General features: G+C 42.2%; 1 protein-coding gene across 1 annotated transcript in view; it reads right to left on the bottom strand.

The window, feature by feature from the left end:
• The window catches only part of LOC117407364 (ubiquitin carboxyl-terminal hydrolase 12-A), a 21,969-nt gene extending 6,988 nt beyond the window's left edge, over nt 1–14,981 (bottom strand). The window contains exons 1-4 of the mRNA XM_059027998.1: nt 14,430–14,981; nt 5,488–5,568; nt 4,224–4,437; nt 1,221–1,450 (exon numbers count right to left, since the gene is read on the bottom strand). Coding sequence (XP_058883981.1) covers nt 1,221–1,450; nt 4,224–4,437; nt 5,488–5,568; nt 14,430–14,477 — 573 coding nt within the window. The 5' untranslated portion in view covers nt 14,478–14,981. The remainder of the gene's footprint in view (nt 1–1,220; nt 1,451–4,223; nt 4,438–5,487; nt 5,569–14,429) is intronic.
• Between the last annotated feature and the right edge of the window lie 1,195 nt (nt 14,982–16,176).

A 16,176-nucleotide genomic window follows, 5' to 3' on the forward strand; every position in this document is an offset into this window, starting at 1 on the left:
GTTTTTTAATTATACCCTTCTATTGAGTTTGACAGGAAATAAGTTTTGTCAATCCGTGTTTCTGTCTGCAGCAACGCAAAGAAAAATGATGCTTTCTGTGTGTACCCCCTTCGCTCTCAATCTCACAATCTGAGCGAGTCACTCAGGTCATTCACACACAAGCACCGACCCCTGACCACTAACCTAGCAATATGGATAGACTTAGTGACTGATTTAGGTCAAAACTGTCTTCCACAAAGCACCGTGCAGATGCTGTTCTCAAATCCGAGGTAAATCACATCTTAATGAGTAAGCCAGAATAACCAAGGGGCTTCGAGGGGCTGGGGCTGAAGAAGGGTTCCAGTCAGGCCTCATAGGGGTGTATATGGGTTTTATATCATTGCAATTAGATTGGCCAATCAGTGGTCATTATAGTGACACTGAGCAAAAGCAAATACAGAGATATATAAATATAAAATACATGAATACTATTTTAATATCCATTATGCCCCATTTTCTAGCCATTAAAGTGCACTTCTTGCAGAGCAGTGGTGCATATTAAAGATTGAAAAGAAAAGCGATTGCAGAGGCTAGCCCGTTCTCAGCACCTAATCCTGGCTAATCACTGGTTAAGTGGTCATTATCCAGCTCTAATGTGATCTTCCTCAAAAACAAAACAATAAATAAACTGGCCTAAATAAAAAAAACACACACGCTCAGGGATGGGGTTAATCCCTGTGTTTCAATTCCAGCTCCATTTTTAAATAAATTCTCAATTCCAAATCCCATTCCCTTTTAATCAATTAGGACTACTCTCACATTGGCAATAAATGACTTAAAATTGAAGTGCTTGTTTGTCAATTAAATCAGCTTCAAATGAAAGCAGCTGAACGATGAATGATTATGTCTCTAAAATATCAATTCTAATTCATTCGAAGGGAATTGATTTTAAAAAGGAATCGGAAATGGAATTGACCCCCCCCCCCCCCCTGCACCTGCTATTTGAATAGCCCTTCTCTCTCTCTCTCTCTCTGTGTATAATAAAGACTGTGTGCCGACTCAAGGTCTCACAGGTCAGACCCCTCCCTGCACCTGCTATTTGAATAGCCCTTCTCTCTCTCTCTGTGTGTATAATAAAGACTGTGTGCTGACTCAAGGTCTCACAGGTCAGACCCCTCCCTGCACCTGCTATTTGAATAGCCCTTCTCTCTGTGTATAATACAGACTGTGTGCTGACTCACAGTCTCACATGTCAGGCACCGGGTCTCGTTGGTGAGGGTCCCCTGGAAGATCTCGTGCACCCAGGTGGGATCGGGCAGGCTGTTGTTGTTCTCGCTGTCCAGGCTGCCGTTGGGCAGACGTCCGTTCTGCTTCTCCTGCTTCTTCTCCTCCTGCAGGATGTCTGCAATGGTGTTCAGCAGGTAGTTGAGGAACTCGTGGGCATCCTGCTGCATGTAGTTATCAAACAGCTCTGGAGAAGGAAGCACAGCATGGGGCAGGTCAGGGGCAATGCCTAACCTGTCTCAGGGGGGCAGCACACCGGCACCACCACTCTCACTGCTCAATCCCCTGGCTGCACCGGTCGCAAGAGAAGGAAAGTTTTGACAGGATATGTACAGCTATGGCCAAAAGTTTTGCATCACCCTATAGAATTGCCTCAAAGGTCAAATGAAACTTGCTGAATAATGTTATGCCAACATATTGAATTACATACCACTTTGCAGTTTTCAATAGTACTTAAGGAAAAACTGACAGAAATGGAAAAATGAGACATTTTGAAATCTTAGCCTCAACCTAAGGCTGTAAAAGTATAAAACAGAACTATATACTCTAAATGGCTATCGCATTTTTGAGAAGCGTCACCCTTTAGAATATCTTGATGCACTGTACTGTATACCACTGTACCCCGATGCAGGATGTTAAAATAGAGTGTAAAACTCAAACACAGAGCAAAGTGGGTTTGTTTGATTTTTAAATGAAAAAAATGTAAAAAAAAAGTTTGACATTTACAGCAACAGATACAAAAGTCTGAATCACTTAAAATACCCAATCCTATTGTCAATTTAAAAACATCAACAAACTTTTCAGACTATCACCGCTCCCTCCAGAACACTATTCAAAATACCAGGTGGAAACAAAAAGGTTACAACAACTAAATCCAAGTTTACAACTAGACAGCCCTTTCTATGAAGCTGCCAGACAATGGAATTGGAACACAGTAACCAGTGCAATGATCCACAGAGTTCCTATTTCAAACCTGGGGACCTTCACTGAAAAGTAAAGAAAAAATACTAAAACCACCGCATTTACAAAACACATCGGTGTTTTAATGGCTCCTCGTGAAACTTGCCGGAAAATGGAAAGCCACGGTAAACCTGAAAGCCTGCAAGACGCAGAGTAAATTCCAGATGACAGATTAGCTCTCCCCCTGGCAATCCAGAGTTACCACTGCTTTTTTGTTTAAATGAAAGGGGTCTTGACAGGGTTTCTTCAAGAGATGATGAAAAGACAGCTCCACACTAACAGGGGCAACGTTATCCCAGCTGGTAAAAACAGCCTTATTTTCCAGTGAATCACATTAGTAATAGTAACAGGACATCTGTGCCAGTTTCTTACACTACATGCCAGGACTGAACAGCATTCCTCATTCTATTCAAATCATGAGCCAGACTTTTCCACTGCGAGCCCCACTCACGCTAGGTAGATACAGGGGGATGTGCTTCCATAACCCACAGGGACAACGTCCTGCAGCGAATAGAAACCACATACCACGAACGAGCATTCAATATTGTGTTAATACCACATATCTAAAATAAACAGCAATACAATGTGTAATTAAAAAAAACAATAATAATAACAATAATAATAACAATAATAACAATAATAATTTAATTCAGGGATTATTTTACCTGGCAGATCTGTACTTTGATTTTCAACAGACAGTGTGCTTCGACGCAGATTAATTTCGAACCCTGTTTATGGCCTCTTTGCAAACTGTCTTTTTTAGCTAGAACCTGGAGCTCAGTGTGTCAATTTCAGCAGCACACCACTGGATTGGAATGTGAGCAGACACATTTGAAACTAGTCCCGGTAAGCATGGTATTGCACTTACTGTAAGAGGAATAACAGAAATGTATCCCACGCTAGATACACCCACTCTAGTGGTATAAATACCAACAGATAGATAGATTAGGTGGGGCTGACAGAATTCACAATGCCATTTAAAACCTACCTACTGTTTGACAGACAGTTTCGGACACATGTTTTAACGTGCCTGCGTGCGAGTGGGGAGATGCTGAATACAGCTCCTATGTGTTCAGTTGCCCCTTGTTGTGATGATCAGAATGTACAGTATGTACTGCATGTACTTTAATTACACAAACAGAAGTGTTATGTACAGTTCTGTGCTCCAGTCCAGACTACCACGCTGTGATTTATAATTGCAGTGCTTTGTGCGTCTTTATGACAAAGAAAAAAATAACAAACAAAAAGAAGCGATGATGCTTTGAGTGGGCTGCTTGTCTTTTTGTCTTGAACTTTGCTTTACTGTGGGAAAAACATAAAAGATATGTGCCCTTGAGTTAGTCACAGAAAAGACTGTTCTTCTTCTTGGTAGCTTTAAACCATGTGTATAAATCATGCTTGTTTGTATCATAGGGAACAGGTCAAAGTTAGATTTTAAATGTAAAAAGTTGCGCTTTCCCAATGGTTTATTTGCAGTTGAAAATGAATGGGGAGGGTGCAGGGCAGATTTACATAGACTACCCTCACAGTTCTGCAGTGAACTGGAGTGGAGCAGAGTGCCCTGCAATGGAACTCCCTCAGAGTTCTGAGGTTCTAATGTACGTTTCTTCGTGTTTGATCAGAGGTAGCCACAAACACTTCTAAACCTTGCATCTAAATAACAAACAGATGAAAAGCTGATGGCGACGTGTTTAATCTGCCAAGTAGATGTGGTTTAAATGTTTAGAAACCTTTATCACTGACATTCTGAGAGCGATATCTACACTCTCAGTGACATTACAAGTGTAGTTGATGCTAATAGACCCACACTGTCAGATACATTAGAAGTGTAGTTGCTGCTAACAGATTCCAATGGGGATGAGACTTATACAGCTTTGTACTGTATGCATTCCAGAAGAGAACATGCAAACCACCCACCCCCTCCCATCCCATCCCCTCCCCTCCACTCCACCCCACCCCATCCCAGGCTGTTGCTCCTCCTGTGGAAAGTGCAAGCTCACCGTTCTCCTTGCGCAGTCGGGTGATAAACTTCTTGGGGGGGATGACTCCCACCTTCTTCTTCTGCGTGGCAATGCTGTGGAACAGGTCTGAGAGGCAGGTCAGCAGGTTCTCCTTCTTGCGCGGCTGGCTCTTGTACCCCAGCACCTTCTCGCGGAACGGACGGCAGAAATAGAGTGCCTGGAGGACAGAGTTGCAGTAGCAGGTATTTCCAAACTGCAGGGAAGCAGAAAAACAAGCAAGAACGTGAGAACACAGCAAACTCGTACAATAAAGCAATAATACTCACGAATCCAGGGACGGCAATAAGACTCCCATTGCATAGCAATGTGATCCAGTCCTGGTTTTACTATGAGTTTAATAAGACACATCTGAGCTTGTTACCGATACACTGGGGCTAATCAAGTTCGTAGTAAAACGTGGAATGGTTGAAACGGCTATGCAGTAGGAGTGTTATCCCCATCCCTGTGAATCACTAGATAGGATCAGTGTGCTAACAGTCTAGAGGTATTACTGCATTCCATGTGTCCTCTTCATCTCACTAGCTATCCTGGCTATGTGGAAAACTGTTTTTGCGACACAGTTTGCATGACTGTAAATTTAGAAAGGAATGTGAAAAGTTTAAATATAACATGTGTGGGAAGAATAAAGTCCTTTAAAAATTCTGATTCCAAAAAACAAATTAACATACTGGGGTAGAGAGACCATCAAAGCACTGGTACTGAAAGCTTTTCATTTCTTTTTTAATCATCTAATTGTGGAGGCCAAACTGCCCCCTTTTTTCTACAACACATTGTGTTTCCTGGTAATTACGTCCTAGAAAACAGCAGCTCAAAATATACACATCACTTTCTACACTCCCGTACACCCAATGAACTGTCTTAAAAGAGGTCAAAGCTAATGAAATCATTCCATTATTCTTCCTGGTCGTGCCCTTCCGTTCGCTATGTAGGTGTTAAATGTATTGCATCGGGCACCATAATACAGCTATGGCCAAAGGTTTTGCATCCCCCTATAGAACTAATTTTGCTTCATAAAGCTGAATGAAACCCTGCTGAATAAAGTTACATTAACATATTGAATTACATTCTGTTTTGTAGTTTTCCATATACAGAATGAAAAACCATTTTAAAGCTAGTGTCCCTTCACACTAAAATATTACTAGGTGTCTGTGAACGACATCCTGATCAGATCACAGCCTTCTACAGCACGGACAATCAAACCCATACCAGTCGGCTGTCTCCTAGTGGGTTATACTGTACTTACATTGACTAAACCAAAATAGTGCTCATTGACTGGGAACTGTTCCGGACCAATCTCTTTTTCCAGAGTGGAGGCATTGGCGCCCTGGAAAACAAAAGAGAGAGAGAGAGAGAGAGAGATGGGGAGAGGGGAGGGCGGAGAGAGCGAGAGAGGGGAGAAGGAAAGAGAGATGGTTAGTCTTGCAGTTGTGGATTACATACATTCCAACACTCAAGCAGAAGACATACCGTACACCGGATTATATTTTAAAAACACGGTAATAAAAGACATCTCAAAACTTCTGCCATTCTCACCACTGTACTGGAGCTGCATATGCTCTTTATATAGTGAAGCGCCTGGTTAAGCATGTCTGGAACTGAATAGATACTGTAGTGGCGCGTCCTGGGTCAATCACCCGCTGCCACACACTGCTGCAGAAAGCATGTCCTTCTTCCATTTACAGCAATCGCAGGCAGGTGACAGGGCCCGAGCAGCTCCGGGAGCCACCTTCTTCTCACACACTGTTTTAAATAAAAGTCTGTCTGCAGCCACAGTGATCGTGTGGAAACAGAAAACAGCAGGGGTGCTGTTATGTACAGTAGACACAACCCTGGAGAAATGCCGTGCCGCTTCACTAATGATCCGGGAGATCAACAGTCCTGTACAAAATATCACAGGTTTAGAAACAGAGACGTCAGCGATATGCATAGGAAACAGAAACAGCATTTGTAAGCAGAACGAGCGCTATTTAAAAACATCAGGGACGGAAATAAGACTCCTGTTGCATAGCGGTTTCACCTATTCCAGGTTTTACTACGAGCTCAGGTATGTCTTATTAAACTATTAGTAAAACCAGTAATGGATCAAACTGCTATGTAATGGGAGTCTTACTTCCATCCCTGTTAATGATCTAAACTGCAGCTGATCTTAATAACGTCACCCTTTATTTCTACATGAAAGTTCAATGGAATGTCTTTAGCTGCTGTCCCAACACCTATTACGTGATTTTTGCCATTTTTCTCACTGCAATATACCTGCTTGTTTGTAATTTCTCTGCAAGAGAAACCAAAACTAAATCTTTTCATAAATAATAAGCAAGTTTTTTTTTATATAATTGTACAGGACTGAGAAATTCCAATTGAATAAAAAACAAAACAACTAAACCCCCTACAAGAAGATGTCTTCGGACAGCTTTCAGATAGCGCTTACAGGCAAAGTTCTACGTTCCTCGGAGTTTAAGTTTTCACCATCCAAGCTGAGGATGAGGTAACTGAACTCTCATGGGGGAAAAAAAAAAAAAAAAAGACGTGAAGGACTGCTGTGCTGTAAGTAGCTCATCTTGGGTTGTCTGTCGGGACTGTACTATAAAATAACATTTGCTTACTAAGGTGGGTGTACATTAGTTTGTGTTACATGCTGGATTGAGGTTGCAGTCTCTTCGGGGGTGTCACGTACATAGCCAGAGTTGCACGTTTCTTTCTTTATTTTTTGAGCAGGGGTAGAATAAAAATACCTTTCCGTTTCTTCATTCAGAGCGTTGTTTATTTCGAGGATGGCATCTATTAAAAAGCTGATATCTGAGTGAGGTGTTAATTCGAGGGCGGAGTTAATTCGAAGTAATATGGTATTTATTCTTATCGAGTTTGGCGCTTACTAATATAAAGGCACTTTGGCTGGCCTAGCCTAAGGTATGTAACGTCTATGGCAGGCAACTGAACACAAGGTGTCAAAACACCTTGCACAGACTTACACAGACTTCTAAAAACAATGCAAATAAAACACACCTTTCACACACACAGACGTCTAAAAACAATGTAAATAAAACCCAATACTGGAGTTGTAATAAGAAGCAGTCATTGCAAACCTCATCAAAACATCAGGGGGCAGGAACACTGGCACAGAGCAGCGATACAAGTTTTGAAACACAATGACCATGGCTTCCATTTCCCTCCAGCCAAGCTGTGACACAACCTGAATACAGAGAGCCTCCAAACTGTGTCTGTCATATCCTAAACGTTCTGCACGTCCCATCAGAACCAGCTGGGACTGGACCCTGCTCAGAACAGTGACAATACTGAGCAGTAGCGGGCAGGATCTGTACCATACTAAAAGATGCACTTGTCTAGTCTGTTTTACATCTCTAATATGTTCGTACACTTCCAGTTTGATTTGTTCAGCTGCTGTTAGTGTGCATTACATTACAATAGTGTGATTCAAATGGGTCCTTTAGGACTGCCACAGATTAGCAGTACATCATCCAGCACATTATCTTACCAGAGCTGCCCTGCCTCCCTGTGATTCCAGTACATTATCTTACCAGCGCTGCACTGCACTGCCTCCCTGTGATTCCAGTACATTATCTTACCAGTGCTACATTGCACTGCCTCCCTGTGATTCCAGTACATTATCTTACCAGGACTGCAATGCCTCCCTGTGATTCCAGCACATTATCTTACCAGTGCTGCACTGCCTCCCTGTGATTCCAGTACATTATCTTACCAGCGCTGCACTGCAATGCCTCCCTGTGATTCCAGTACATTATCTTACCAGCGCTGCACTGCCTCCCTGTGATTCCAGTACATTATCTTACCAGCACTGCAATGCCTCCCTGTGATTCCAGTACATTATCTTACCAGCGCTGCACTGCCTCCCTGTGATTCCAGTACATTATCTTACCAGCGCTGCACTGCCTCCCTGTGATTCCAGTACATTATCTTACCAGCACTGCAATGCCTCCCTGTGATTCCAGTACATTATCTTACCAGCGCTGCACTGCAATGCCTCCCTGTGATTCCAGTACATTATCTTACCAGCGCTGCACTGCAATGCCTCCCTGTGATTCCAGTACATTATCTTACCAGTGCTGCCCTGCCTCCCTGTGATTCCAGTACATTATCTTACCAGCGCTGCACTGCACTGCCTCCCTGTGATTCCAGTACATTATCTTACCAGCGCTGCACTGCAATGCCTCCCTGTGATTCCAGTACATTATCTTACCAGCGCTGCACTGCAATGCCTCCCTGTGATTCCAGTACATTATCTTACCAGTGCTGCACTGCCTCCCTGTGATTCCAGTACATTATCTTACCAGTGCTGCATTGCACTGCCTCCCTGTGATTCCAGTACATTATCTTACCAGCGCTGCACTGCAATGCCTCCCTGTGATTCCAGTACATTATCTTACCAGTGCTGCACTGCCTCCCTGTGATTCCAGTACATTATCTTACCAGCGCTGCACTGCCCTGCCTCCCTGTGATTCCAGTACATTATCTTACCAGCACATTCTAGCCAATGCAACTACACAGCAATTCAATTTCTCTGCAAAAAAAGTTAACTAAGTGCAAATATTTTCATGCGACAGGATTTAGCAAATGTTTTTCAGGTCTTTATTTTACACATGCACCGATTCTGACCAGCTGAATCTGTGTCAAACTCCAGCTGGTGAACTGGATAACTGCAATGAATTTACTCCAGACTTTCATCACAGACTACTAACCTCCTACAGTCCGCTGGGATTGCATTTTGTTGTAACCCATTATACTGCTGATTTCATACCAATATGTGTGCGCTGCTTTCAAAGCTTGTCCTGTCAGTGCAGGTCTGCCCTCTGCTTCACTGCACACTGCAGAATGCACGCTGCATGCTTTCTCTCGGACACAATGTACTGTATTGTATTGTAATTCTGAACATGATAGCAAGCGAAGTAGCAACAACAAACCAGCTGCCTGCCCCAATGAGTTCAAATTGGAACGCATGTCGTATAATTGTGCAAATAGATTAGTGCACCTATTAGAAACTCACTTACAGTACAGGGCTTAAATACGGTCAATTTTACCAACCCAGCTTACCATGCTGTTGTAAAGTAATGCACTTTGATAAAAATCTCAGACCTTGTGTCTTGCATTTGCACTCATCTTCACCCACACAGGCGATTACAACAGTTTAGCACAAATCTTTCCTAAGATAAGGGTATGAAGTCCTTGATCCGTGCAAATCGGAGTGTGTGAAACCAGCAGATCATATTATATTACAACAACCAAGCACAAATGCAATACATTTAGCTGTATGGCAGTACATGTGACCAATGTAATCTCTGTGCTGGTTCAAGACTTAAGCACTAGGATGTTGACTCCAAGAACTCAGCACAGTGGAGCCACAAAAGGCTACAGCTTTTCATACTGTACCAATATTAAAATGAAGAAAAGCCACATGCATGCATGCATGCATTTACCAGGAGTGCAAACCTACTGATGCATTTGAATTGAGAACAAAGTGCAGCAGACAGGAAAATAGCATCTTTCAAACATCACTGAAGACTGGCTGGTTCACATTTATGAGGCTGCACAGCTGTGAGCTCAGAACAGCAGCGTGAAGGCACTCCACTGTGATCCCATATTACTGTCAGAACAGCAGCGTGAAGGCACTCCACTGGGATCCCATATTACTGTCAGAACAGCCCCTGATATTAACAGATCGCTGCTTTAAATCCAAGCGCACGCTGTCTGTGTGTAGATAAAGCAGTGGTGGGGCAGAGTGCTCGGTTTCTCTGGAAAGAAACTATTCCGGAACCCAGGTAAGCAGATAAACAAAAGCCTCAACAGAAAATCAGCAGAGAGAAACGAGAGCCGGATAAACACAAAGAGAGAAGAATGCCGATCTGTCTGGAGTCTACAAGAAAACAAACCTTTCACTCACTAATCTTAAGAGCCAAGCTTTCATCACATTATACACCACAAGAACGGGCCAAGGGAGGAAAACTTGTCAACTAGGCAAATTAGTCATTGTCCTGTTTAATTGATGACTTTAATAGGCCACACATGCAATTAATTTAAAAATAGTAAGAGAAAAGGAACACAGACACAAATGGTAAAATGCAGGAGACTTTTAGAAGTTGTTGAAGATGCCTACTTAAAGCACAAAGTGGTCTAACATTTTCACACGAGTGCCTATTGTTTGTATATCACCCCCACCCCACCTCTCCGCTCCTCCTGCACTAGAAGACTGGCTCTACCTCCTCTACACTCCCCTGCCTCCACAGCCCGCTCCTTCTCTACCCTCGTCCCGCAGTGGTGGAATGTCCTTCCTACAGATGTCAGGACTGTCCAGTCCCTGACCACCTTCTGGCACCTCCTCAAGACTCACCTCTTCAGACAGCACCTGTAGAACTCCTCTTTTTTTCCCTCTGGACACTTATCACTTCCTTAAATGCGCTTTACTTGCTCTTATCTGCCCCCTATTTTACTGCATTTAATCCTGTACTTTAGAGTACTGTAATCTGTCAAGTGTTATTTAATCTGTAATATTTTGTATTTAATTATATCCTGATGTAACTATCACTGACACTTATCTGCTCCGTTATTGAATCGTATTTTGTCATACTTGTACTTGCTAGAACCAAAGTCATTGTATTTATCTTGCTCTTATTTGTATTATTACTTGTACTGTGATTCTTGAAATGTATTTTTGTTTACGACTGTAAGTCGCCCTGGATAAGGGCGTCTGCTAAGAAATAAATAATAATAATATCACTGATTACTGACAGGAAATTGAAATTTTCACACCCAGAGGTTTTCATGTAGGTAGGTATATAAAGGATATCAACCATACATCTTGAGGTGTTCTTATAAATGTGCACACGACTGTAGCAAAAAAATCAACAAAAAACACATTTGAAAGTAGTTTTGGGCACAAAATAAATATATTTTTCATTGACCATTTTTTCCCCCATTGCTTTTTTATAAGGCGAAAAATGGCCTCCCTTTTATGAGGTCATCATGCAACAAAGAAAACGCATCATCTCCTAGCCTCATATGAGGTCATCATGCAAGAAAAGCAACACACCATCTCCTAGCCTCATATGAGGTCATCATGCAACAAAGAAAACACAGCATCTCCTAGCCTCATATGAGGTCATCATGCAACAAAGAAAACACAGCATCTCCTAGCCTCATATGAGGTCATCATGCAACAAAGAAAACACAGCATCTCCTAGCCTCATATGAGGTCATCATCCATTTGTATCTTCACATGTCCACATATTAAACTAAAAATAAGAGTTTTTAATCTGTCCCCATAGGAGGTCGCCATGCATGAAAGGGTTAAAATGCTGTTTTTTTTTTTTTTAATTATTAAAGCGATTTCTCCTACAGGAAGCAAAAGAAAGAAGGGAACCTGTATCCTACACAGAGCCGAACAGAAGAAGCCAGAGGATTCCTATCCAGGCGCGCTGAATGAAGCTGTGGAGGTCATTCGTGTGTTAGGGAACGCATGCCGAGAGAGGTCAGGTTGACTGATGGAAGTCAGGTTGATCGGGCTGGCTATACTTGTGGGATCATATTTCCATAAACTGAACCAGCTTTGCACTGTCTTCCTGAACAGAGCGGATACTGCAGTCCTCAAGTGCCTACCCCTGTGTTCTCATGAGAGACAACCAGTCCCCTCCTAGCTAAGACCTATGGGCTGGGATCAAGAATACACAGAGACTGCAGGTAAATCCTTGAAAGGAGTGACCTGGAAGCTGGGAGTGGAATTGTGGACTGACTTTAGAAAGAGTCCAGTCCTGAAGCGTGTAACGGTCATGGTCAGGTCTCCCCAATTCCGTTCTGTGGAACTGGCCATCGTCCTGCCCAAGAGACAGCTTAGACCTGCAAGATGTAGCCCTAACTCCCAGCTGGGGAGTGCTGTCTCTGGCTGCTGGGAATAAACATGTTCTAACTGTCTTTTATGTTAATGCTTGTTAAGAGTACTTGCCGGCTGTCTGCATTCTATGAATACTTAAAAAAAATAAAAAAAATAAAAACCTAATGACTGCTAGACTTTCTCAATGTCTTATATTATTACTACCACTACATATTCTACCCGTGTTTTATTTACATACAAACGCTGTGTTTTGGGTTCGGCGGGCGGTGTGCGTAACCTGTCCTTGTTAGAAGTTCCAGTCTGATAATAATTGTGAAGCGGTCCCTTACAGTACTCCAGGCTTGGGGCATCACTGCAAGTGAAAACATGTTCCTCGAAACTTCAGCATGCACAAGTAAGAGCAATGGACTCAGAGGCACATGGTGTTCTGAAACAAACACAGAGGAGCGCAGCTTGTCATGCAAATGTAGCGCTCTCTGTAGCAATCTGTGCACATTGTGCATTCATCATGGACCGGAAGAGAGCAGAACTCAAGAGCACCTGATGTGAGCTTTTTGTCAATCATCTTCAGTTGTTACAAACACCCTGCAAAGTTTACAGGAACTCCAGACGTTTACCTTTGCTGTGTGTCTTGTTGCCCGTTGATATGTTAAATACACAGGCGACTCTTTTCACATTTATAATCACGCATCACAGGGTCACAAATGAACTGGGCAATACATTTCTCATCATTTAGTCGGGAGCCCTCACTATGTCTTCTAAGGATGGCAGTGTATTCAGATCACACCCCTGCAACAATGCCACTCACTTCAATCACAGCACCAGAAGAAAGCAAGAAATATATTGGAAAAAAATGCTGCGATATGGACAAGAGGGGGTTCTGAAACGCTTTGAGACAACACTGAAGACCACATGCATTTGAAACATAACAGCAAAAAATCACTACTCTAGTTTTAGGAAGGAAGGAGCAGATCCTTCTTGAAAACAGTTTTATAAATTTCATTTCACTCTGAAAACGTGCCTTTCCCTACGGCTTCTGAAGAGGGTATACAAGTTTGAGTTTCGTGGTAGGAAGCAATCTCCCCACTACTCCCACTGTTCCACCTGTTTCTCAGACCTCGATTAGATAACCTTATAATAACTATGAGAAAGCAAGCAGAGCAGACACACGCTTCGGCTTGCAGAGCCTTCTTCAGTGTCAGGGTTTAGATTCGGATAGTTTTTCCTTAGATTCCTGAGAGCGCATTTTGAAGTCACAGATGGAAGCACTAACCTTTGACTACCTAATGTTAAAGTTAGCCCAGTAATGTTCTTAATCAGTGGGGGTCTGTGTGACACACCAGCCCGAAAGAGTTCATCTCCAGCCTAAATACTTGTGCCTGCTTTTACAGATTCTATTTATAACAACATGTGCAATATAATGTATTTATTTGTTAGCAAGGTCGTGTAAATTAAAAAGCTAGCCTTCATTTTAAAACTCTATATCCGTAAACCAAAATATGCACGCGTAGAATACGCAGAAGTGGGCGGGGCGACCGCAGACAGTGTTCATTTTATTTAATTTAATGTATTGGGGGGCGGGTGACAATTAGCAACACATTAAATAAATTCAATGAGCCAACGGAAAAGACCGAGGCAGAGTGTGCTCATTAATGTTATCCCCATGTGTGTGTATTTAATTGTAACCGCTGTCAGTACTGTACAGCCCAGCGCTGCACACATACACTCCATGCAGATGGTCACCGTATGTCTTAATATTATAATGGTTAATTATATCTGCAAGGCGTGTGTTCGGTATTCCACAGCGTGATTTCTTTGACGTGACCTTTAGCTGTAAACCGCTACCGGTGTTGTGCAACGCTACCTGAACTCTCTATAGTCTTTGCAGGTTTGGTTATTGCAAAATAAATGTTCTCAACAGGTTTTGAAATGACACCGGCGGGAGTTATTTATTTTCCACATTTTATTTGTTTTTATTATTATTATTATTATTTTAAATCTTTGCTTGGGCTGTTTTTAACTGTCATGAAACAGAATTAGGCCTGAAAAAACATCCAGGCAATTGTGGGTTGAAATTAAAGTGAAGAAGCGAGCCTGTCTGACTCGGAGCACTACGAGAGCAAGGAGGACGGAGGGGTGCGTGAGAAAAAAAGACCTTTCGTGCACGGCTTGTTAATCACACATTACTACCGGAGCAAAGAAAAAACAAGAAATTCGCTACTGCGTTTAGCTATCAATACACACACGCACACGCACACACACACACATACATATATTTATTTATATATATATATAACAAAGTATTATTATTAGCAAAGAATGCTTACCATGGTACAAATGGAGGCGATTTTGGAAAGTGTCATTAGAATTTCCATCCGCCTAGCGCCATCTTCCAACCAATCACAGGGAGCAAAGGGATCAAAGTGTAGTGTTAATCAACACGGAGCACGGGAGCAGGCAGCGTGAGTACCGGGTTCTAAAGCCGCTAACAAACACAGCCTTGCGTTCGAGTTCTGCTGGTACTGCTCAGCTCAGCTGTACCGTGTATAAACCATATGCAACTAGATGGAGATGAAAAGTTGTTGTTGTCGTTTTCTCGGTCCACAACGATTAAACGATTCCACACACGAGTTGTATAACCAGTCAAAAACAGTTCGCAGAGAAACGCCAACTGCACACAGCCAGAGAGCAGTACATGCACTTCTCTTCCTGAGTCAGCTGCGGTCACGTCGTATAGGTGCTTCCCTCCGGGGTCCTAGACAGAGCCGGTTCAGGTGCACGCATACAAGTCGACTGCTCATCAGCAGACGCATGGAATTGTTAGAGCTGCTTCCAAATTCGATCCATTCCAAACGTCATCACTTTAACTACAGCTGTTCGGAATGGTTATTTGCCAGTAAATATTGGAGACTTTCTGACACAATTTAAATAGTTAAGCAGTTATATCATTGTAATTAATTGAATGAATCGTTGGAGGGGTCATGGTGGGGAATACAACATTTTACAAAGAGCTGATTCTATGATGATGAAATAATAATAATAATAATAATAATAATAATAATAATAATAATAATGTAAACTAGACGGAACCATGTATTTCCCATTGCTGCCCATTCAAACTATCATGGCCGTGCTGTTGCTTGCTGTGCTGTATAGATTATGATGATTGCACTCATTATTTATAATAATAATAATCACACCTGACCTATAGAATATTATTTCTATAATAGCTCTTATACAAGTTTCCCCCAGTCATTTTGCAGTGTCCCATGTTTTGTTCCCCCGTGGTTATGCTATGCATTTAGTACCCATGGCTTGCCAGGTTTTTAAATATGCTTTATCTCTCTGGGCTTTGCAATGTTTCAATACTTGTCTTTGCTCTGACGGTGGTGAAATGGAAGCAGTCTGTTACATGTCTTTGTGTAAAATCGTTGTTGTTATTAATGGTTAATACAATGTAGATGGAATCAAGTACCTCTGTAAACACAGCCAGCTGACAGCAGAGTTCCATTTCCACTGTGACGTCATGCAGCTGCAGTGTAACCCAGCTAATTCAATGCAGTGTGTTCTCAGGTTAGCTGCACAGAGTATTAAAACAAACCCCAATGCTAATCCTAACACAGACCCATTAAAGGAATATTGGATTCCCCTCTGAACATCTGCTGGTCTGTGTATCTGTGCATTATCCTGCTGTATCCGTTCTTAATCATCATTTATTTATCCATTATTTGACTGATTTATTTAATGCATTCTGCACTCATCACGGGTATTTGGCATGTTTAATGTCACTAGCATATTCTAACTTTCACAGATGGGGATAAGACTCCTATTGCAGAGCAGTTTCACCCATTCCAGGGTTTAATACAAGTACGATTAGCCATAGTGAATATAGGTAACAAGCTCAGGTGTGTCTAATTAAACTCGTAATAAAACCAGGAATGGATCAAACTGCTATGCAATGGGACACTTATTTCCATCCCTAACTGTCTCTGCGCAAAGAGCATGATTAATGGCCTTTAAAAGAAGTCACGATATGGTGTGTTGATGCGGTAAACTTACTTTCTAATCACCCTA

This window comes from Acipenser ruthenus, chromosome 8 (assembly GCF_902713425.1).
Source record: "Acipenser ruthenus chromosome 8, fAciRut3.2 maternal haplotype, whole genome shotgun sequence".
Lineage (NCBI taxonomy): Eukaryota > Metazoa > Chordata > Actinopteri > Acipenseriformes > Acipenseridae > Acipenser > Acipenser ruthenus.